Here is a 24,790-nt window from a genome sequence, read left to right as displayed (position 1 = left end):
CGTTTCTCCTTGTCCCCGCACAGGACTTTTTTCTCGTGTTGTGGTATCTCCCGGAAGCCGTGTGTGCACGCCCCAGTGCAGTCTCTGCCATCCAGTAAGTGTTCAGTACCTCTTCTTTTTCTCCCCATGCCTCCTTTTGTTTTTCTCCTTCTTGTCAGCTCCTTTTTGCTATCAGATTAGAAGACAGATTGGGGCTCCCTGGGCCACGTTTTGAGGTTGGTGCAACTTCACCTTTCTCTCTGGGCCTCGTTCTTGTCCTTTCCTCCCCTTTGCCTGTGCCTCCTCCATTCAGGCCAAACTAGGCCTCCCTTTGTCTCTCTATTTTCTCAGTGCTGCCTGTTCCTTTAGATCAGGGCCCGCAAATTGGCAGCCAGAAAGCCACCTGCAGCCACAAGCCTGGTTACAAATTGGTACATTTTATGATAAAATAAGGATTTCCAGCCTCTCCTGAAAAACTGGGTCATTTCTGCATAGCAGCAGTACCCTGGGGCGAAGTAGTTGCTCCCCCCTCAGAGCACACATACCCCTTCTGACACCGTCTCCACTGTTCCCCGTTACCTTACAACCAGCCGTCCCTCACTCACATTGCCTGTTGGTGACACTGCCCTGCATTATCTTACAGTTACATTGCCTGACCCTAAACTCTTGAGTATGCAGTAGCCCCGATGGAAGTGTGAGGCAGGTCTGAAGCCGTGATAGGATGGGAAGTCTGGACCCGGCATTAGGAACCTGGACTTGAAATGCTGTAGATGTATTTGGGTTAGCAATCCTTCTCGCAAATGATAGGATCACGGGAATGAGAAGTTAGCATTCATTGGCACTAACTGCTCGTGTAAGTTGGAGCTAGAAGGGACCATGTGTAAGTAACTAAAACATTTTAACTGCTGGGATTTCAGAAAGCACAGGGTAGGTATTTCCGGGAAAGAACTCTTTCCTAGAACTCTTAAAATATCCTCCTCTCTCTCCACCCTAGAAGTATTCAGGAGAGTCTTGTTTTGTTTTGTTTTTAAACCTTCTAGAGATTGGCCATAAAGAGGAGTTAACTGCTGTTCCTCTTCTGCCTCCCCACCCTCCCTTGGTTTGGAGCCCGATGTCTGGGTCTGTCCATTCCCAGCTGTGTCCTTCGTTGAAAGGCCGTCATCTTCCACCTGCCCAGAGGGTCAGGCGGCCCGGGTTCCTCCAGAGATTACCACGTCCTTGTGCTTGGGAAACCAGCTTCTGGTTTTTCACAGTTTAACGTAATCCCATTTGATTTTATTTTCTATTCATTCATGGATGCATCCTCATCATCAGCCCTCTTTGTGGAGATGCTGATCAGAAGTTTGACTTGGGCTGGCTTTGGATCGGGCAGTTTTTCTTTTATCTCTTTGTCATTCATCCACTCCTGCAAGTATGAATTGAGTTTATACCGTATTCTAGTTGTAGTGTGAGACACTGAGGATGAAAAACAGAGTAGAGCAGCATTCTTTTAAGGGGCGTATAATATGGTGAATGCTCTTTGAAAACTATCACATACTGTCATATGAGAGCAAAGTATTATACATTATTAATACAGAAGAATATCAAAGGTTGAAAATCAGATTCTTGGTTATCAGTGAGGAATTGTTTATTGGTAGGAGGAAAAAAACTCATTATTTGAAATAGGTAAAATATTTTTGAATTATGACAAGGTTTATGATTGGCTTTATATTTTGATTTAGCTTATTAAATTTTATTTGTTTATTTGACAGAGAGCACAAACAGGGGGAGAGAGAGTAGAGGGAGCAGCAGACTCCCCAAAGAGTGGGGAGCCTGATGTGGGGCTCGATCCTAGGACTGGAATCATTACCTGAGCCAAAGGCAGATACTTACACAACTGAGCCACCCAGGTGCCTCATACAATATTTTTAAAGTTTAAGGTTATAATGTTCATTAACTAAATGTGATAAAGTTACATTGTATTTAAGCATATATTTCTGCCACAGTGAGAAATGATAAAAATTTGGGCTCACATTTTATAAAGCTCAAAACAACATTTGTTTAAAGACTGTAAAGAGGTAGGTTTTAGGGGCACCTGGGTGGCTCAGTGGGTTAAAGCCTCTGCCTTCGGCTCGGGTCATGATCCCAGGGTCCTGGGATCGAGCCCCACATCTGGTTCTCTGCTCAGCAGGGAGCCTGCTTCCCTTCCTCTCTCTGTCTGCCTCTCTGCCTACTTGTGATCTGTCAAATAAATAAATAAAATCTAAAAAAAAAAAAAGAGGTAGGTTTCAACATTTATTTGTAGTATACAGTTAAGTGTTCTAAAGTCTTTTTTTTTCTTTTAAGACTCTATTTATTTATATGACAGAGAGCTAGAGAGCACAAGCAGGCAGAGCAGCAGGCAGAGGGAGAGGAAGAAGCAGGCTCCCCCCTGAGCAGGGACCCCAATGTGGGACATGATCCCAGGACCCTGGGATTAAGTCCTGAGCCAAAAGCTGATGCCCAAACGACTGAACTACCCAGATGCCCCAAGTGTTCTAAAATCTTAAAGGAATGCCTGGGTGGCTCAGTCAGTTAAGCGTCTACCTTTAGCTCAGGTCATGATCCCAAAGTCCTGAGATTGAGCCCCATGTCAAGCCCTGCTCAGCAGGGAGTTTGCTTCTCCATCTCCCCCTCCCCCTGTTCATGTTCTCTTGGGCACTCTCTCTCTCTCTCAAATAAATAAAATCTTAAAAAATAAAATCTTCTTAAAAGTTGAGACTAAGAATTTACTTGAATTTAATGAAATGCAGATTTAAAGCTGTCCCTCTTGACGATTCTGTTCCTTGAGAAAGGAGATAACACATTAACACAATGAAACAGTTATTATAAATGATAGCTATGATTTAAAATTCTGTTCTTGATTGCTGGATTATTTGCTATCTTGGAATATTTTAATTGCATGTCTAAAAAGGAAAATTAATTAAATTTAGAAAATACGAAAGTCAAACATAGATCCAATGAGATTCTAGAACCGAAATACTAACATGCATATTTTTAGATCCATTGTGCTTAATATTACATTCTACTATAAGACTTACATGTTGTCTCACAGCTTGAGCTTCACACCTTAATATCCAGCCTGGAAATTGTAACAGCCCAAAATTATACTCTATTCTTGAACACATTTTATCAGGCTATGAAGTCATCTTCAAAAGCTTCTTGAAGCTTATCTCACTAATTGCTATGCCTGTTGATACCAATATTAATATTACCATTGAGCATGTTATATATATGTTTCATGTACTTAAATTAGGTAAAAATGGAGAATGATATGGTGAAGTAAGTAGTTGAGTAACAGTCAGGAAACCTGGAGTCTAGTTCCTTGTTCTGTGACTGAAGAGCTTTGCAACCTGGATAAGTCATTGAATCTCTATGTGGGTATTTTTTCCTGTGGTAAATGAAGGGGCTGGACTAAGTGATCTTTTTGTTTGTTTGTTTGTTTTTTAAGATTTATTTGAGAGAGAGTGTGCGCGCATGGGCCCATGTGTGCGAGTCGGGGGAGGGGCAGAGGGCAAGAATCTTACACTGGGCTCAATCCCAAGACCCATGAGATCACGACCTGAGCCAAAACCAAGAGTCCGATGCTTAACCGACTGAGCCATCCAAGCACCCTGGACTAAGTGATCTTTAAGGTCCTTAAATAATGAGCTCTAAAAATTCATGATTTAAAAAAAATATTTATTTATTTGGCAGAGAGCACTAGCAAGGGGAAAAAGAGAGGGAGAATCAGGTTTCCCACAGAGCAGGGAGCCTAATGCGGGTTCAATCCCAGGATCCTGGGATCATGACCTGAGCCAAAGGCAGACACTTAACTGACTGAGCCACCCAGGTGCCCCAAAATTCATGATTCTTAATCCATGTGTAAACAGACCCCAAATGTAATTCTAAAAGGTAGTAGAACCTGTTCAAAACCCTACTCATTTTCTTCAAACATATTTTCAAATTTAATCTCAATTATTCGCTCAAGCCAGAAACTTTGAGTTAATTCTTCACAGTATTCGTCTTCTCTCCTCTCCCTCTCCGGATCTAACTGGCCACAGTTCTTGCAGTAGTACCCTGGCTGCAAGGTAAATTCCCTGGATTCAGGGACTCAGTGTGTTGGTTCACTCTCATCCTTCCAAAGCCGAGAATAGTGCCTGGCCTATAGTAGGAGCTTGATAAACCCTGGTTAAATAAGTGGATGAATGGGCCACCATGTCCTGTCAATTCTGCTTCTGAAACATCTCTTTCAACTCTTCATTCGTAATGCCACTGTCTTAATTCAGGCTCTTATCTCGCCAAGAGCACTGTTCCTTGTCCTCTTCCCTGTAGCCTTCCCCCATTTACTCCAGTTTTTTTTGCCTGGCTGTCAGAGGGCTTTTTCTTTCTAGAATACATATCTGATTCACATTCTTTTTTTTTTTTTTTAAGATTTTATTTATTTATTTGACAGAGAGTGAGAGCAGGGTCACAAGCAGGGGGAGAGGGGGAGGGAGAAACAGGTTTCTCGCTGAGTGGGGAGCCCCATGTGGGGCTCAATCCCAGAACCCTGGTACCATGACCTGAGCTGAAGGCAGACGCTTGATGAGTGAGCTACCCAGGTGTCCCTGATCCACATTCTTGCTTTAAAAATTCCTTTTTTGGATCCTCACTGCCTAGTTTAGATCAAGTCTAAACTTTCTTAATAAGACATGTAGGAATCTTCCCAGTACGTGCCCAACCTTTCCAGTTTCACATGGATTTGCTGGATAACTTACAGCTCCCCAAATTTGTAATGGGTCTTCAGGCATTGGTGTTTTTGTTCATGCTGGTTCTTTTGTCTGAATGTGTAGAATCCTATTTATCTTAAATCTATTTGTCTTTCAAGGTGTAAATCAAATGTCACCATCTCTGTGTAACTTTCCTTAAGTCCAGCCCCCTCCTTCACCCCACTGTTGTCTTTTCCACAACTTTTCCATGTTTCTATAGCCCTGTATATATACTGCTATTATAGTACTTAATACTTTGTGTTATAATTATTTCTGGTCCCATCTATTTCACCAAACAAAGGTACATGACTTCAAAGGCTTTTTCATACATTTTGTATCCTATTGCCACACATAATGTCTGGTACAAAGTACATTCTCCTTCTCATAAAAATACTATGTTGTAAATACAAACCAAATATGTCAAAATTGAAAAAAAAATGGAGCCTTTCTGATAAATCGTTTAACAATATGCTACAGGCTGTAGTAATATTACAATACAGTCTCTGAAGCCTATGATATGTACTTAGTTGTCTTCATTTGACATGATAATGATTAATATGTTAGAACAGAATCATTAAATCCTGTCATCATCCCAGCCCATCATCCCAGCCTTCTTTATTATGACCAAGCTCTAGCTGATGAGCTACATGTTTAGCCTTATCTTTTGGTGTTTTCTCTCTACTCATTCTTCATAACAATTCATCTGTGCCTGTGATCTTGAACACTGAAACAGTGCAGAGGGGCTGGATTGTTGTGTTGCTGCTGCCCCCTGACGGTGGCCAAGGACGTTGCATCTGCCTGTGCCGGGGGAAGGGGGAGAAGAAAAGCCACTTAATACTAGGTTAAGAAAAAGGCTGTGAGATTCCCCATATAAAATCCTTTGACATTCAGGTTACTGAGTATAGGAACTAAGTTATTAAAATAACTTCATTTAGCGTTCTAAAACAGTGATGGGAGTGCTCAGTCCAACTACTCCCTTTGTGGAATGAGAACTGACGAACGTTCTTTCCTGTAATTCAGCCAATCTCAGAATGTGGTTTTAGAATACCAGGGAGTCCCCAGGAGCCTTTAGGAGCCCCTGAAGCCCTTCCTTTTCCAATTACATGTCTGTATGAGGCCATATATTTAAATACTTAGAACAGCATATCACAATAGTTTGAATGCAGAAGCAGGTATGAGAATGTATCTGTCTCTTATTAAGCCGGAATTAAAGAGATGTGCAAAAATATAAAACAATGTTACTTTTACTATATTTATTTTGAAAAAGTTATTTTTCATAAAATGTTTGTGTTGATATATAACGGGTTTGTTATTATTTTAAATGACTCTCTTGGGAAGACTTTAAAGTAACCACTCAAAAAAATTTGCAAGTACCTATTTGATGAAGTCATTAATAAAATTAAGTTCCATACGTAAATAAAATGTGAGAATTTTTTTTAGTGTAAGGATTTTTTTTTAAAGCTGCAGTACGTTGCAGGGAAGACCTGGGGTCTCTTTACTGAATAAAGAAGAGTGGAAAGAATCTTTTAATTTACAAAACATTAAATACCTGTAGATATAATCTATACAAAAGTTCTCTAAGGGTTCTCTACATGGCACAGACATTAATCCCTGAACTCAAAAAATTTGAAAACCACTCCTCTAAATCATAGCCTTTCTTCTACTGGAGGCATTTTTTAAAAAACATCAGAGAACTTATTTTTATATGTGTTCACACTTTCAGAAGTTATTTAAATGAGTCATTTTTAACAAAAAATGTTAGCCTCATTATATTGGTAATTACCTTTTATCCCATATAGACTATGAGCTCCATAAAAAGATATCTTAGGGATGCCTGGGTGGCTCAATGGGTTAAGCCTCTACCTTCAGCTCAGGTCATGATCTCAGGGTCCTGGGATCGAGCCCCACATCGGGCTCTCTGCCCAGCAGGGAGCCTGCTTCCCCCCCTCTCTCTGCCTGCCTCTCGGCCTACCTGTGATCTCTCTCTCTCTCTCTCTGTCAAATAAATAAATAAAATCTTTTAAAAAAAAAAAGATATCTTAGGGGTGACTGGGTGGCTCAGTCAGATAAGCGTCTGACTCGACTTCAGCTCAGGTCATGATCTCAGGGTCATGAGACTGAGCTCTGTGCTGGGTGTGAATCCTGCTTGACATTCTCTCTCCCTCTCTCCCTCTCCCACCCCTCCTTAAAAAAAATAAAAAGAGGGATGACTGGGTGGCTCAGTGGGTTAAGCCTCTGTCTTCGGCTCAGGTCATGATCCCAGGGTCCTGGGATCGAGCCCTGCATTGGGCTCTCTGCTCAGAAGGGAGCCTGCTTCCCTCTCTCTCTCTGCCTGCCTCTCTGCCTACTTGTGATCTCTGTCAAATAAATAAATAAAATCTTGAAAAAATAAAAAATAAAAATAAAACCCCTAGGACATACTTACGTGTTGTGCTGCACGAGACGTATAAAGTAAATGAAGCAGACTTTGTATTGTTGAAGATGATGGATAAAGTTAGTGATCGTTGAAGTTTCTTGATGGGTATGTGAGGGTATGTTATATTAGTCTAATTTTGTACATGTCTGAAATTTCCTTAATAAAAAGGTAAAGAAGATAGATTAGACTGATAGGTCTGGGATGTTTAACCATATAAAAAATTTTAAAGTTTATGCCGGGTATACCTAGAAGCCTAAGCACATTTAGAGGTCTCAGAGACCGAAGGAGAGAAAACATTCATGCTTAGGGTTTACTGGGAGAAAATCGCAATTTCTACTATAATTAGTTTGGGAAAATACTTAACTGATAAAAAAAGTGGCTTAAGAATTGTCTTGGAAGGGGGCACCCGGCTGGCTCTGATGGAGAGCATGGGACTCTTGATCCTGAGGTCAGGAGTTTGAGCCCCACAGTGGGTGTAGAGATTACTTAAATAAATAAAAACTTAGGAAAAAAAAAAGAATCCTCTTGGAGGTGGAAATGAGCTATTGAATGTGTATGTTAGGTGAGAGGTTGAAGGAATGAGAAGGGAAACCATGTCTGAGGGAGTGTGCAGAAGGCTTAACAAGCCCAGGTGAGAATCTTCATTGTGATCCATGCTGCCCCATGCAGTTAATGTGCTCAGAGCTGGAGCGATAGGCCAGAATTAAGGAGCACAGAGTGTAGGGGATGTGGTGGTTGAGTAGGTGAGCCTGATGATGACAGAAAGAGGGTGACTTGTTACCGTACTAGAAATCAAAGGAATCATGGCTACAAGTTACTCTGAAAACTTTTTTGAACCTCATTTTACTAATCATGTATACTTAAAATCATTATTCTGATAATATGTAACCAGTTTCTTAACTTTGAACGGTTTCTTAACTTTGAAGAAACTGCATTAAAACAGTTTCCCTCTAGAAACTGAAGTAACTTTATGTACTTATCATACTTGGATTCTGGGACCCAGATAAGACTTGATAATTTGAAAGTGTTTCTTAGGATTCTGAAGAAGAGAAATGGATACTTTGAATTTTAATAGCTTCTCATCTTTTAAGTTTATTATTCAAAAGGACAGTAATATGTGTGAATACTAAATATATGAGTATATGTGGTAACTTTAATTATATGAAATTAAAGGAGGGCTTGCGGTCTCTGCTCTAAATGGGCAAATTCCACGTTTGTAGACTGGCAGATGAAATGTTGACTAGTAGCATATAAAAAAGCATGAAAGTGGGAGGCAATGATAAAATTAGTCTAAGATTGAATGGATATTTGGATTTTGAGAATATGTGCCCAAAAGATTGGATTGAAAATCTTCTGTAACTGTCTAATAGCAGATTTTAACACAAGTACAGTTAGTTCATTAAGGAAATAAAAGTTGGGTCAAAGGAATGGGATCTCTTAGACTATTCAGTTTTGATGATTACTACATGGATATTAAAACACTTTCCATGATAGCTTTTGGGGTTTTTTAATTATAGCTTATTATTTAATGGGCATTGAGACAGGCACTGGAGAAGAGCCAATCTGCTATAATCTGGGAAAGGAGCATAAAGTCTACCAGAGGGACAGGTGAAAATCTGGGAGGATGTAAGAGAAGTGCAAACAGTAGTCTGAGAATGGAGGTCATTATCTTGGGGATCTAACTGGAAGGGGGAGGTATGGTGCATGTTGCTTTCCAATTTTATATCAGAGATGGTTGATGTTAGAATTTTACCCATATTGGGGCACCTGGATGGCTCAGTCTATTAAGCATCCACCTCTTGATTTCGGCTCAGGTCATGATTTCAGGGTCGTAAGACTGAGCCCCACATCGGGCTCTGCACTCAGTAGCGAGTCTGCTTGAGATTCTCTCTCTCTCTCTGTCTTTCCTGATCTCCCTCTGCCCATCTATATCTCCCTCAAATAAATAAATAATTCATTTTTGGTTATTTATTTACTGAGGATTTCATTTATTTATTTGACAGAGAGAGACACAGTGAGAGAGGGAACACAGGCGGGGGGGTGGGCGAGGGAGAAGCAGACCTTCCACAGAGCAGGGAGCCCAGCCCGATGCTGGGCTCGATCCCAGGACCCTGGGATCATAACCCGAGCCGAAGGCAGACACCTAACGACTGAGCCACCCAGGTGCTCCATCTTTTTTTTTTTTAAAGAACCCTACCTTGCCTGTAGATAGTAAAACAGACTGGACCATTAAAAATTCTGTTCCAAGGCTTTTGTTGAGAGTTTGGGCCAAGGGACTGTTAACAGCATATGAGACTAGGGAGAGTGTCTGTCTGTTCATTGAACTGTATTTCTCAATGCTTAGCAGAGTGCCTGGCACATAGCAGATGCTTAAAAAATATTTGTGTAATAAATGGTTTGTTCTATTTATATTGTATTCCTGCATGATGAAAATCATAATGATAGTAATAAATTATATCCCCAAAACTTTAACTGTTTACAAAGTACTTCACCTTGAAGTTGGCAGGATTTACTTATGCAGTAAACAATTATTATGTATATCTTCTGTATGCCAGGCACATGCCACAGGCTGTGGACACAGTAGTGCATAAACTACAGTCTGTACTCTCAAAGAGCTCGCACTCTGGTAGAGAGGTAGTCAGGAAAGTGGTTCATTACCATACATTATGGTAAATGCTAGAGTCAGGGTAAGCATGAGAGTACAATGGAAGCACACCCAGGGAAGCACATAGTCCAGTCTTGTGGGGTCAAGGAAGACTTGCTGGAGAAAAATGACTATCGAAAACCTAAAAGATGAGGAGGAGTTAGTGAAGAACTTTAAGCTGAGGGAGCTAGCTGTGCAAAGGCTGGAGGTGTGCCAATTTTTCCTTGTGAATGATAGCATGAGAGGAAGGTGTGGACAGAGATGTGGCTAACAAGGCAATGAAAACTACCAAAATGTATTACATCACTGAATAAAAAGTATAGCGTGAGAAGAAAAGGACAAAGACTGAAAATGTGGGCAGACAACATCGAAGAAGTGGAGAGAGGCAGAGCAGCCCTCAGAGGAGACAGAAGGAATGGTCAGAGACATGGAGGAAGAGGGAGAGAGCGGTGTCATGTGCCAAGGGAGGAGAATTTCCCAGTGGAGGAATGCCTGAGAATGTCAGAGGCAGTCTTGACATTCTGAAGGAGGGAACTGCCCATTTTATTGGGCAGTGTAATGAGAAAGGTATTGTTGTGCCCATTTTTTATATGAAACTGAAGTTCACAGAAGTTACTGAGAAAGTGTCATCAGGATATAATTTTGAACATTTTGCTACAAAGGTCCTTAAGCAACAAAAGCTCTAGTTGAATACTTTGGAAGACTTCAAAATATGTTTATTAACCTTTTGCCAGATTTAAAAATACATCAGTTTAAACATTTTTGTATGAGAGGAGGTTTATGAAAAATTAGGACAAGATTGAACCTGAATATGTAGTTTTAAAAACTGAAGTGTTGTTAACAGTGTTTTGTATTAGTTTCAGGTATACAACATATTTATTCAACAACTCTGTTCATTATTCAGTGTTCACCACGATATGGGGGTACTCAACCATTTATCGCCATATTTACTGTGTTCTCTATACAGTGCTTTTCATAGCCGTGACTTATTTATTTTATAACTGGAGTTTGTACTTCTTAATTCCCTTTATGTATTGGGCCCATCCCTCTACATGCCTCCCGTGCCCTGGCAACTACTGGTTTATTCTCTATTTTTAAGAGTTTACTGGGTTTGTTTCTTTATTCATTTGTTTTTTTTTTTAGATTCCACATATATAAGTGAAATCATATGGTATTTTCTTTCTCTGATTTATTTCACTTAGCTTAATGCCCTGTAAACCCATCTGTGTTGTCACAAATGGTAAGATCTCATTCTTTTTTATGCCTGAGTAATATTCCTCTGTGTGTGTGTGTGTGTGTGTGTGTGTGTGTGTGTATATCTTCACATTTTCTTTTTTTTTTTCCCACATTTTTTTTCCCCACATTTTCCCACATTATCCATCCACACACTGATGGACACTTGGGTTGCTTCCATATCTTGGGTATTGTAAATAATGCTGCAATAAACATAGGGGTGCATTTATCTTTCTGAATTAGATATGACAATTAGAATGACAAACACTGGAATCTCCATGCCATCTTTTACAGTGGCAGCACTGGTTTGCATTCCCGCCAACAGTGCATTAAGGTTACGTCTTCTCCATATTCTCACCAACACTTATTTCTTATCTTTTTGATACTTAGTCATTTTGACAGGTGTGAGGTTATAGCTCACTGGGGTTTTGGTTTGCATTCCGTGATGATTAGTGATGTTGAGCATCTTTTCATATGTCTGTTGACCCCTGTACATCTTTGAAAAAATGTCTGTTTGGGTCCTCTGCCCATCTTTCAATTAGATTGTTTGCTTTTTTGATGTTGAATTGTATAACTTCTTTATATATTTTGAATATTAACCCCTTATTGCATATGTCATTTGCAAATATCTTCTCCCATTGAGCGAGTTGCCTTTTGATGGTTGGTGGTTTCCTTTGCTGTTTCCTTCGTTGTTTTGGTGTAGTCCCAAGAGCTTATTTTTGCTTAGTTTCCAACTTGCTTGAGGAGACCTACCCATAAATATGTTGCTAGGGGCAATTTCCAAGAGATCACTGCTTTTGTTTTCTTCCATGCATTTTATGGTTTCAGGTCTCACATTTAGGTCTTTAATCCATTTTGAGTTTATTTTTGTGTGTGGTGTAAGAAAGAGAAGTTTTGTTCTTTTGCCTGTAGCTGTCCAGTTTTCTCATCACTATTTTTCCCCTCTTGTGTGATCCTGCTTCCTTTGTTGTAAATTAATTGACCATGTAGGAGTGGGTTTATTTCTGTGGTCTCTATCCTGTTCTGTTCTATTGATCTACGTGTGTCTTTTTTGTGCCAGTACCATACTATTTAGATTTCTACAGCTTGGTAATATTTTTTGAAATCTGGGATTGTGATACCTCCAGTTTTGTTCTTTCTCAAGATTGCTTTAGCTATTTGAGGTCTTTTGTGATTCCAGATACATTTTAGAATTATTTGTCCTAGTTCTATGAAAAATGCTGTTAGTATCTTGATACAGATTGCATTGAATCTGTAGATTGCTTTGTGTATGTTTTGGATGTTTTAATGATATTAATTCTTCCAATCCATGGGCATTATATCTTTCCATTTGTTTGTGTTGTCCTCAATTTCTTTCATCAGAGTCTTATAGTTTTCAGCATACACAAAAATTAACTTCCTGGGTTAAATTTATTCCCAGGTATTTTATTCTTTTTAGTGCATTTGTAAATAGATTGTTTTCTTAATTTCTCTTTCTGCTACTTTCTTATTAGTGTATAGAAATGCAACAGATTGCTGTATATTAACGATCTGGAATTTTTGTATCCTCGTACACTTTGTATCACAAAAAATTGTGATCATTTACATATTAGGCAGCTATTATTTAGTCCAAGTTGGTCCCTAGTTGGCTGATATATGAGAGGGAGGCAGCTGGGCAGAGTTGAGGTCACTGTGCCCTTCTGGAAGGAAGGGCCAGAGTATTTAGGACATTGTGGAGTGAGGATGGAGAGGGTGGTAGCAGACAGAAAGGAGAGGATTTAAAGGAAATGGAAAACTTTCAGCTTAATGATCCATTCCTTGACTAAATATCAGTACTGTTGGACTTCCTTCCACAGGAACTTCCTTGAAGAATTTATGGTTCAGTGTTGAGATTCACTAACATGTGTGACACTCACATAATTTTTGAACATTTCAGTCTATGTCATGACTTTGTTGGAATCATATACTTTAAAAATCCCTCATAAAATCAAAATCCTGTCATACAATTAAAAGTGAATTTGGTAACTATAGGAGTATACTTTTAAGTAATGTTTTGCTAGATAAATTCAGAGGCAATTTAGTAGAATGATAAGAGGTCATTACTTAAGAGAATGACATTCATGTGAATATTGTTACTTGATTTTTCACTATCATTAATTACAACAATAAGAGTGCTAATTTGCATATTTCTGACTTGGGTACTTTTAAAATCAGAGAAAACAGTACCTGACTTTATCACATGTGAATGAATTCACTAAATGTATTCTAAACCACAGCCAGCTGAGTTAACTGCTTTTCATTCAGTACTTGAGAATCATTTAATAACCTAACTGTGGGATCTCCTCAACTCCAAGTAATTCTAAGAGAATAACTGTTAGCACATTTCAACTTAAAATGAAATAAATGTGCTTGAATAAAAACTGTGCTCTCATGGGGCAAAATACCAGCACCATGTTCTACTGCCAGTTGCCAACTCAAGACTACAAATTCATTAAATGTAGAGAATACTATCAGTCATGTTTTCTGAGCTTCCAGTATATTTCTACTGCTCAGAATTGTGGTTCTCAAATAATTTGACTACACTAGTAGGTTAAACCTTCTAAGCTGGCTGGTATTCCCCTCCCTTCACCAGACACACCAGTTATACTGTTTTCTTTTTCTTTTCTTTTTTTTTTTTTTGCATGAGCATAATACAGTGGGTAAGACTGTAGAGTCTGGGGGCACCTGGGTGGCTCAGTGAGTTAAGCCTCTGCCTTTGGCTCAGGTCATGATCTCAGGGTCCTCGGATCGAGCCCTGCATCTGGCTTTCTGCTCATCAGGGAGCCTGCCCCTCTCTCTCTGCCTGCCTCTCTGCCTACTTGTGATCTCTTGTCAAATAAATATAATCTTTAATTAAAAAAAAAAAGACTGCAGACTCTGTAGCCAGACAGCCTTTTGTATCCTGTGTCCACCACTCGTTACTTGTGTGGTCCTGAGCAAGTTACTTAACTTTCTAAGACTCAGTGTCCCATCCGTAACAGTTTACAGGCTTCAAACCTATTGATAAACTCAAAGATACTATTCTTGTCTTGATATTTTAAGAATTTTTAAATTACTGGGCTTGGAAATTTTGAGAGTCTTTACCTGAAAGGATTATTGAGGGGAGTGGATTAAATAATGCTTGTTAAACACTTGGCACGTTTCCTGGCACACAGTAAAGTCTCCATAAAATGTTAGCTTGGATTATTAATATCATTTTATTCATATGTGATCAAAGGATTTATTAGTGAGATAGTCAGTTTCGATAAGACAATACAACCCTGGACTGTGGAACAGAATTCTTTCTTGTAAAGTTACTGATCCAAACATAGTCAAATTCATACCTTTAACTTTAGCACAGGAAGATAACTGGGTTAGCAATTGGAATATAATGCTCTTTCTACCAGGCAGAGTCACACCTTTTAAAAAATTATAAAGGAATCCTAGGGTGCCTGGGTGGCTCCATCGATTGAGCCTCTGACTCTTGATTTCGGCTCAGGTGGTGATCTCAGGGTTGTGAGATCAAGGCCTGTATTGGGCTCTGCGCTTAGTGTGGAGTCTGCTTCCCCCTCTCCCTCTAAATAAAATCTTTGAAGATAATAAAAAATGTCAAGGAACCCTATAGATATTTGCCTGCTTGTTTTTGAAAATTTTTTCTCTAACATGAAACTGTTCGAGAGATAGGAACCCTACTGGTTTGTAATCTACACCTTAAAAGACAAGTCTGGGGATGTCTGGGTGGCTCAGTCAGTTGAGCATCTGCCTCTTGCTCATGTCATGATCCCGGTGTCCTGGGATCGAGGCCCGAATTGGGCTCCCTGCTCAGTGGGGAGTCTGCTTCTCCCTCTCCCTCTGCTGCTCTCTCTCTGTCAAATAAATAAATCTTTAAAAAAAAGACAGGTCTGTAAGACAAAAAACCAGTAAACTTACTTTGCTGTAAGTTTTTTTATCATCAAAATGCAGAACAGAGCAAACTCTGCAAAGGATCACTTATATTTTTTTTCACTTATATTTTATTTTAAAAAATTAAATTTAGGGGCGCCTAGGTGGCTCAGTTGGTTAAGTGATTGCCTTCAGCTCAGGTCATGATCCTGGAGTCCAGGGATCGAGTCCCGCATTTTGCTTCCTGCTCGGCAGGGAGTCTCCTTCTCCAGCTGACCTCTCTCATGCTCTCTCTCATTCTCTCTCTCTCTCTCTCAAATAAATAAATAATGTCTTTAAAAAAAAAAAGTTAAAGTTAGTACTATTCAAATTTTCACAGACTTTCAGGGCTCAGAATACTGAAATGATATTTAAAGACTTTTGGCTGGTTTTACTCATACTGATTTTAAAAATTAAGCTTATTTTATTCTGAATCTATAAATAAGTCAAGATATAATTTGAAGATTTAAAAAAAAATTAAATGAAGGTAGCTGATTAATTTATTCTCCAGGACTATTCTTGACGGGCTAATTTTTCACCATCAGCAAACCACACAATTTTCTTTCATTTCACCGCACACACAGACAAAAAATTTTCCCTAAATTTCCCTCTGGCCAGTTCATCCAGCTAAATTTATCAATCCCTATAATCCTATGTGAGATTGCTCAAAATTTCCTCTTGTCCTTTGGTATTACTCTTTTAGATTATACAAATAATATATTAATATGTGCTCACCGGCAGGGAAATGTAGGTTTTTATTGAAGATGGTAAAAAAGGTAGTGAGGGAGACCATGAGTAATGAAATGGATCAAAACTATCGGTACCTACTAATGTTAGGTGTTGTTCTAGAATTTTTCACATATGTTATATACTCCTAACTAGGAAGCACAGAATCAAAATTTGGATTTAGGTGTGATTATCAAATTGTGATCGAAGTGTGAGGTGTTAAAGGCTCACCTGTGTTATTTATGGAGGCAATGAAAATAGTGAAGTAATATATTTGAACAAATTTGAAAGAACCATTCACAAATCTTGACAATTTATCATAATTTAGGAGCTCTAAAAGAAGAATGAGCCAGAAATCATTCTAAGGTTTGAGAAGCTAGGAGAATGAAGGGTAAGTTTTATTAGTTATACAAGAAGAAATTTCTAATAGTTAACTCTAGATATGATAGAGTGACTCAGGTAAGAGCTCAGGACTAGAGCTATTTGTTATTTTTATCTCAGGCACACAGATTACTCACAAACCTTGGTAATGACACACAGTCACACATGGCCTGCTTTTATTAGAAAGTATTATTAATAATGTAATAACCACCCACAGGCTCACTGCACAGTAAAAGTTAATACTTTGTTGATAATTTTATGGAATTGTGTCCCATCCACCTCCATCATATTGTCTTCTTCCAGAGAGAAAACTTTAGCCCCAGATGGCTTCACTGGAATATTCTTGGAAATATTTAAGGAAAAAGTGATATCAATTGTACATGAGGAAAGTCTTACAGAAAATTAAAGAAGAAATACTTCCCAACTCATTCTATGAGAGCAGTTAACAAAAGCAGATGTTACAAAGAAAGAAAACTACAGACCAGTATCTCCCATAAACATCGATACAAAACTTAACAAAATTTTATCAAATTGAATTTATCAGTCTGTTAAAAACATAATGTGTCATGACCAAATAAAGTTTATCCAAGGAATGTAGATTTAACGTTTGAAAAATAAATTAATCTATAATAAAAATAAAAACCATCTGATTATCTCAATAGATACAGGAAAAGCATTAGATTAAATCCAACATCCATCCCTGAAATTACTCTTGCACCATAGGAATAGAAAGGAACGTAATCTCATATAGGGCATCTAACAAAAATCTGTAGCTAAGATCATAGTTAATGGTGAATCATAGTTAATGGTGAAAGACTAATCATGTTTCTCCCAAGATCAGGAACAAGGCAAAGATGTCTGCTCCCCTCACTACTATTTGACTTTGCATGGACCGTCCTATAGCCAGTATAGTCAGGCCAGAAAAAGAAATAAGAGACATCCAGATGGGAAGGGGAAAAGTAGAAATGCATTCATAGATGATATAATCATCTATGTAGAAAATCTAGTGGAATCTCCAAAAAAACCTCTTGTGGAACCAGTAAGTTAGTTTAGTCAGGCAGCAGGATATAAGATCAGAATATAAAAATATATTTCTAGGGGCACCTGGATGGCTCAGTCAGTTGAGCATCTGCCTTCAGCTCAGGTTATGATCCCGGGGTCCTGGGATCGAGTCCAGCATCGGGCTCCCCGCTCAGTGGGGAGTCTACTTCTACCTCTTCCTCTGCTTCTTCGCCCAGCCCCCAACTCATGCTTGCTCACTCTCTCTCTCTCTCAAATAAATAAATCTTTAAAAAATTGTATTTCTATATACTAGCAACAAATAATCATCGATTGAAATCTAAAAAAATAACACCATTTATAATAGCATCAAAAAATGTGGAATTATTTACGGATAATCTCACAGAAGATGTGGAAGACCTGCCTACTGGAAACTACAAAACATTTCTGAGAAAAAAATTATAGAATATATAAATAAATGGAGAGTTGTATAGATAAATAGAGTTAAAAATGGAGAAATCATGGCTTAGAAGACTCAAGATGTCATTACAGATTCAGTGCTGTCCCAATCAAAATCTCAGAAATTGATTACCCGATTCTAAAATTTATATGTGAATTCAAAGGACTCAAAAACAAGTTTAAAAAAGAACAAAGTCAGAATTGCACTAACTTTTTCAAGGCTCATTATAATGTTCACTAATCAGACACTGGGGTAGCTCATTCGGTTAAGCATCCCAGTCTTGATTTTGACTCAGGTCATGATCTCAGGGTGCTGGGATCAAGCCCAGGGTCAGGCTCCCTGCTCAGCGGGAAGCCTCTGTCTCCCTATCATACTCCCCATGCTTGTGTTCCCTCTCTCGCCATGTGTCTCTCTCTCTGTCAAATAAAATCTTTAAAAACAAAGAAGTTAAACATACATCTACCATAAGGCCTAGCCATTATACTTTACTTGAGAAATAAAAAAGTGTATGTTCACACAAAGACTTGTACATGAATATTCATAGCAGTTTTATGTATAATAGTAACTGTAAACAACCCAAATATCCATCAACAGATTGTGGTATATTCATACAATGGAATAATATTCAGTACTAAAAAGGAATGAACCTTTGATATATATAACAACATGGATGAATCTCAGAAATAATTGTGCTGGGTAAAGAAGCCTGACAAAAGAGTACATACTATCTGATTCCATTTATAGAAAATTTCATCTATAGTGACCAAAAACATACCTGCCTGGGGATGGAGGTGGGAAAAGCAAGAAAAGGAGGGAGTTAAGGGGTCTGAGAAAAATTTTGTGGGTAAATATATGTTCTCTTATGGTGATGGTGTCACAGGTACATACATATGTCAGCTTATCAAATTGTGCACTTTTAAAAGTAGTTTATTGTATGTCAATTAGTAAAGCCTTTAAAATTTTTTAAGCCAATGTATAAAATTCTAAAAATAATTCAATTCAGAAGTAGGCGGGGAAACAGTAATAGAAGAAGAAAAAAAAGGCAAGCAAGAAGCAAATAGTAAAATGGTAGACTAAAGCTCACTGATACAAATAATAACATTAAATGTTAATGGACTAAATGCTGCAATTAAAAGATATTATCAGAATTGATTTTTCTCTCTCCTCCCTACCCCCCAGCAACCCTGTTTGTTTTGTGAGATTATGAGTCACTTATGGGGAGAGGGGCCGTAAGAGGGGAATGGGGTTATGGACATTGGGGAGGGTATGTGCTATGGTGAGTGCTGTGAAGTGTGTAAACCTGGCGATTCACAGACCTGTACCCCTGGGGATAAAAATACATTATATGTTTATAAAAAAAATTTAAAAATTTAATTAAAAAATACTAAAAAAAAAAAGAATTGATTTTTCAAAAAACCAAGGTCCAATTATATGGACCAATAAGAAGTAAATGGCTAGAAAATTATATACATCATTCAGGCTAAACTTAAAGTTGGTGCAGCTATTTTAATATCCAATAAGTTCAAGACAATGAGATCAAAAGAAAATTTCATATTGATGAATGAGTCAATTCAAAAAGAAGATACCATAATGCATATCCACTTAAAAGAGCTTGAAATTACATGAAAAAAAATTGATGGAATTAAAGGAAGAAATAGCCAATTTCACATAGTTGAAGACTGTTAGAAGAGCTAGGCCACACACACACACACAAAATTAGTAAAGACACAGAAGATCTAAATACCACAATCAACTACCTTGACCTAGTTGATATTTATAGAATAATATACTCAGTAACTTCAGAATACAAATTCTTTGCAAGTACACTTGATACATTCAGCAAGCTATTCTGAATTTACAAGGATCTTTTTTCTTTCTAAAGATTTATTTATTTATTTATTTGAGAGAGTGAGAGAGCGAGCGAGCGAGGGGGAGGGACAGAGAGGGAGCAACTCAAGCAGACTCCGTGCTGAGCATGGAGCCTGTCGCAGGACTTGATTTCATGACCCTGAGACCATGACGTGAGCTGAAATGAAGAGTTGGACACTCTACCAGCTGAGCCACCCAGATGCTCCTATAAGGATCTCTTAATACCTAATGTGCCTTCTCCCTTCTATATCCTGAATCTTGGGAAAGGAAGCTGAAAGTTATCCCAGTTTATTACTTGCTTGGATTGTGTCAGTGTTTTTTGAGGAGCAATTAACATGCTGTTTCTATTTACGAATATACATAGCATATTAAGAATAAAGTCATTAAAAATTGTTACTCAATACTAATATATTTTTTCAGGTGCAAAAACATACAGAACTCCAAAAACACCCTGAGACCACATTCAGCAAACATGAATGATATTTCCCAAAAGGCTGAGGTAAGTCTCCAAAGAGGAAACATAGGATTGACTACAGAGCTGCGGAAACATAGAGCTGCTTGGTGGAAAGGACATAGTTGATAATGATATAGTGTCAGGATAGAAAATGTAAAAGCTAAAGTTCGTAGACTGTTCTTGGGCCCAGTATTTTCATTTGGGTCCTAATCTTGGCAGCATAATTATTAAATTTGTGGATGACTGTGAAGTAGATGTGATGGCTAGCACATTGAATAGTATTTTAGTACTTTGAGAAGTCTTAGAAGTTATTTTTTTAGTATGAAAAAAATAGATTTGATGTTTATCTTTGGGAGAAAGCAATAATTCACTCTCAAGTGAGGCTCCTTCTCAGCTACTTTTTCCAGCAGCTGCAGTAAAACTTCTCTTCACTTTTTTTCTGGTTCTTGACTGTACTTACTGGGAATTGTAGTAAGAAGAGTTCATTTGCTGACACCCCAACATTATGAATTTTTAAAAAAACCTTACATGGCCACTGACAGCATAAGACAATAATAAAATAGAGGCTGGATATGCCACAGATTAATAAGTAATTTTCCATTATCACTAGGAGAAAAGGGTTTGGTGTTCTGAGGCACTGATGTTTCATTTACTGAAACTTTTTAGCATCAGCTTAATTTTCAAAATGATTAAAACAAGCGGCTTTCCTGGTTTTAGAGTGGAGGGAAATATTTTCTCCAGTCTTTTACTAGATTCCTCCTTTCCTGGGAAGCTCTTTTGCCATCTTAGAGTTCAACCTGCTTGGAATGATACAACCTTTTTACACATTTTTAATGTTGGTTTACAGACACTCTAGATGGGCTGTACAGCAGCAGTACCAACCTCAAAATCACTGCTTGTATGTAAAGACCCTAGTACACCTCAGCCACACATGGAAATAAAGGACTGCCTTCAGTTTGATTCATATTTTTTAGGGAAACAAGCAAGAGTGTTCATATAGGAATTATACTTTAAATCTGAAAGCCTGAACTTTTGCTTTGTTTTTACCTTCACCTAATTTATTGAAATTAGTCCTGGTATCTTTTAAGGGAGAGATGTCAAATCTGAATCTTTAATTATGGTGTAGGAAAATAGAGTATATTGTTTTAAATTACAACCCAGTATTCAATTTTTATATTTCACTAGCCTTCAGCTTCAGGGGAATACACCTACAAAATGGTACTTCTTTATATTAATAAAGGTTTTACTCATATTTTCTTAATTTCATGTTTCATACTTAGACTTTAGCAAGTCATCAGATTATGATTGTATAAATGTTTCAAACTTGTTTCTATTTTGTTCTAATAAGTATTTCTTATGTTGCTTGTTCTGATCTATCTTTACCTGATTTCTTCTGTGTTTTTTTTTAACCCTTTTCTCTTTATTTTCTTCTAACGAAGATTCTGCTTTCTTCATCTAAACCTGTCCCAAAAACCTATGTGCCAAAACTTGGCAAGGGTGATGTAAAGGATAAGTTTGAAGCCATGCAGAGAGCCAGGGAAGAAAGAAATCAAAGGAGATCTAGAGATGAAAAACAAAGAAGAAAAGAACAATATATTAGAGAGAGAGAATGGAACAGGAGAAAGCAGGAGGTTATTTTATTTTATTTTATTCTTGTGCAAAATTCATTTTCATCTTTTTAATTTAGACTTTATTATTCACATTAACCATATTTTATATTAACTATAATTAAAATAATTTTCTGTATAAGTTAATTTTGAACTCTGAATATAATATAATTTAGTCTAAATTTTGGACATGTTCATATTAATTTATTTAACCATTTAGATTAAAGAAATGCTTGCATCTGATGATGAGGAAGAGGCATCTTCAAAAGTAGAAAAGGCTTATGTCCCAAAGCTAACAGGTAAGAAACTTGAACGGTAAATTGTAAATGAAATTGCAAAAAGGGAAACATAGCAAAATATTGAACATGTTTCATATGTTCTTAGGAACGGTTAAAGGTAGATTTGCTGAAATGGAGAAACAAAGACAAGAGGAACAGAGAAAGAGGACAGAGGAGGAACGAAGACGCAGAATTGAGCAGGATATGTTAGAGAAGAGGAAGATACAACGTGAATTAGCAAAAAGGGCTGAGCAGGTATTCACTAAATAGTAAATTGGTATGTGCTTCAGAAACTAATTGTACAGAGTAAAACTAATCTGTACATTGCCTAATTAAAATATTTTAATATAACATTAGCTTATTAAGTAGCAGCTAACTTGAAAACAAGATCTTAAGTACAAATATTTATTATCAAATGCCAAGAAGGATAAGGGCAGAATGTACTTATTTTAAGGTTGAATGCTGAGATAACTTTTGTTGTGTACCATCTTGTCATTCAGTCCATATTCCTTACATGGTCCACATTTCTTGTTTTTCCTGACATGTTAGAGGGTTTTACAAAGATGTTAGGCAGTTTCACATAAACTATCCACAATATGTTGGTCTTTCAATAGTAATCAGTAAATACTTGTTGGTTATTACACATGAAGGCTTAATTAGGATATCTTCCTATTCAAGAATTTGAGACAAATCATATTTTATTTAATAATGGTATTATTAGATAGCTTATTTTTAAAAAAGATTTTATTTATTAATTTCACAGAGAGAGAGAGACAGCAAGAGAGGGAATATAAGCAGAGGGAGTGGAGAGGGAGAAGCAGGCTTCCCATGGAGCAGGGAGCCTGATGCAAGGCCCGATCCCAGGACCCTGAGATTATGACCTGAGCTGAAGGCAGATGCCCAACAACTGAGCCACTATTAGGCTATTAACTAGCTTATTAACTTTTTTTGCTTTTGGAAGTTTTTTTTTTTTTTTAAAGGTTTTATTTATTCGTCAGAGAGAGAGCACACAGGGGGAGTTGCTGGGCCGAGGGAAAAGTAGGCCTCCGGGCTGAGCAAGGAGCCCAATACAGGACTTGATCCCAGGACCTGGGATCATGACCTGAACAGAAGGCAGACACTTAACTGAGCTACCCAGGCGTTCCAGCTTTTTTTTTGTTTTTTAAGTTGGGGATGGTGGTAGAAAAGGGCAGAAATGTATGACAGCTATTTCCTTCAGATAGCCATTGTTGATGCCCATAGCCACAGGGAACAAATTAGAGGGGAGAAAAAAATTACTACTATGATCTTATGTAGTCTCTTTAATGAATTTAGATTCCCATGTTTTTTAGCTTAAAGCATGAGAACTAAGAGGTTGGTAAGTATTTTTAAAATACTCAAGAATCTGAGGGCGCGTGGGTGGCTCAGTTGGTTAAGCATCTACCTCCAGCCAGGTCATGATACCAGGGTCTTGGGATCAAGATCCCCATCCGGGTCCCTGCTCCGTGGGCAGTCCGCTCTTTCCTCTCCCTCTGCCTGTTGCTCCCCCTGCTTGTGTTCTCTCTCTCTGTCAAATAAATAAAATCTTTTAATAAAAGAAAAGTCAAGAATCTGATCTAATTTTCAGAAAATCTATTCTCTCAAAATGATTAATGATTATAATGACATGTAAACTTGAAGTCTAATAGTCATAATTTTATTTTATTAAGTAAAGAATTGATCAATTCACAAAATTTCATTCATGCATTGATACTTGTTTTATATTATAAATTATCTGTAGTCATAGACTTGAAAAGATGACAGTGATACTGTTAATGTACTTAACCTAGTCTGTAAGATCAAAAGAGACAATCAGTGTATTGAGCTTAATGAGATGGTACTTATTGCCTAGAGTTGTTGATAAGATTTATGAGGGCTGCTGCAAGTATCTGACTCTTGGTTTCATCTCAGGTCATGATCTTGGGGTCCTAAGATTGAGCCCCGCATCAGGCTCTCCACTCAGGAGGGAGTCTGCTTCCCCTCTTTCTTTCCCTCTGTCCTCACACTGCTCATGCACACCTGCTTGCTCTCTGTCTCTCTCAAATAAATAAATAAATCTTTTAAAAAAAGATTATAATGAGTTAACACAAAGCACTTAGAACAGTGCCTGGTAGACAGTAAGTAGGCTATAAATAACGTTTCACCTAAATAATAGTACATATAGATAAAATATCATGAAACCATTTTAGCTTTTCCTCCATCTCTCATCATTAACAAATTAACATAGTCTTCACAGTATAAAACCATTTTTATCGCAAAACTATACTTGGCTCTTTTTTTTTTTTTTTGTACCTGGCTCTTTTTTGCCTACTCTTCAAGTGCCTTAAATCTATTTGCTATGCTCCTTAAAATTTCCTATCTTTCTAAAAAGAAAAATGACAAAGAAAACAAAGTGTATCCCATACTTACATGTCAAAGAAATTTACCCAGACTTTGCAAAAAAACACTTTCTGTGCCATGAATAGCCACTTGTATAGTGACATATAATGACATATACCAAGGATGCCTGGGTGGCTCAGTCAGTTAAGCATTTGCCTTGGGCTCAGGTCATGATCCCAAGGTCCTGGGATCGAGGCCCACATCAGGCTCTCTGCTCAACAGAGAGCCTGCTTCTTCCTCTGCCTGCAGCTCCCCTTGCTTGTGCTCTCTCTGTCTGACAAACTTTTTAAAATGACATGTGTCAGATGAATTATAGAAAAGAATTAGAATTACCTGTATTTTATCGCTTTGTACCTCTTTCTCTAAAGAAAGGATGGCATGTACCTTATTTTTTATTTTAATTTATTTTTAAAGATTTTATTTATTCATTTGAGGGAGAGAGAGACAAAGAGAGCACAGGCAGGGGGAGAGGCAGAGGGAGAGGGAGAAGCAGACTCCCTGCTGAGCTGGAAGCTCCCCCGTGGGCCTTGATCCCAGGACCTGGAGATCATGACTGGAGCCAAAGACAGATGCTTAACCATCTGAGCCCCCCAGGCATCCAGAATGGGCATGTACTTTATCTCTCCCATTTCCAGTCACGAAGCTGAGAATTAAGTTTGCAATGAAATTTCACCCGGAAGT

At 37.9% G+C, this 24,790-nt stretch overlaps 1 protein-coding gene across 2 annotated transcripts in view; it reads left to right on the top strand.

Annotated features, from left to right (window-relative positions):
- NEXN (nexilin F-actin binding protein) overlaps positions 1–24,790 on the top strand; it is a 50,991-nt gene that overhangs the window by 3,442 nt on the left and 22,759 nt on the right. For both annotated transcript variants that reach the window (XM_080802323.1, XM_080802322.1), the window contains exons 2-6: positions 24–94; positions 19,794–19,872; positions 21,267–21,458; positions 21,655–21,733; positions 21,819–21,967. In XM_080802323.1, coding sequence (XP_080658449.1) covers positions 19,846–19,872; positions 21,267–21,458; positions 21,655–21,733; positions 21,819–21,967 — 447 coding nt within the window. In that variant the 5' untranslated portion in view covers positions 24–94; positions 19,794–19,845. The remainder of the gene's footprint in view (positions 1–23; positions 95–19,793; positions 19,873–21,266; positions 21,459–21,654; positions 21,734–21,818; positions 21,968–24,790) is intronic.

This window comes from Martes martes (genome assembly GCF_963455335.1).
Source record: "Martes martes genome assembly, chromosome: 4".
Classification (NCBI taxonomy): Eukaryota; Metazoa; Chordata; class Mammalia; order Carnivora; family Mustelidae; genus Martes; species Martes martes.
Note: the sequence above shows the minus strand (reverse complement) of the source record. Positions and strands in the feature narration are given on the sequence as shown.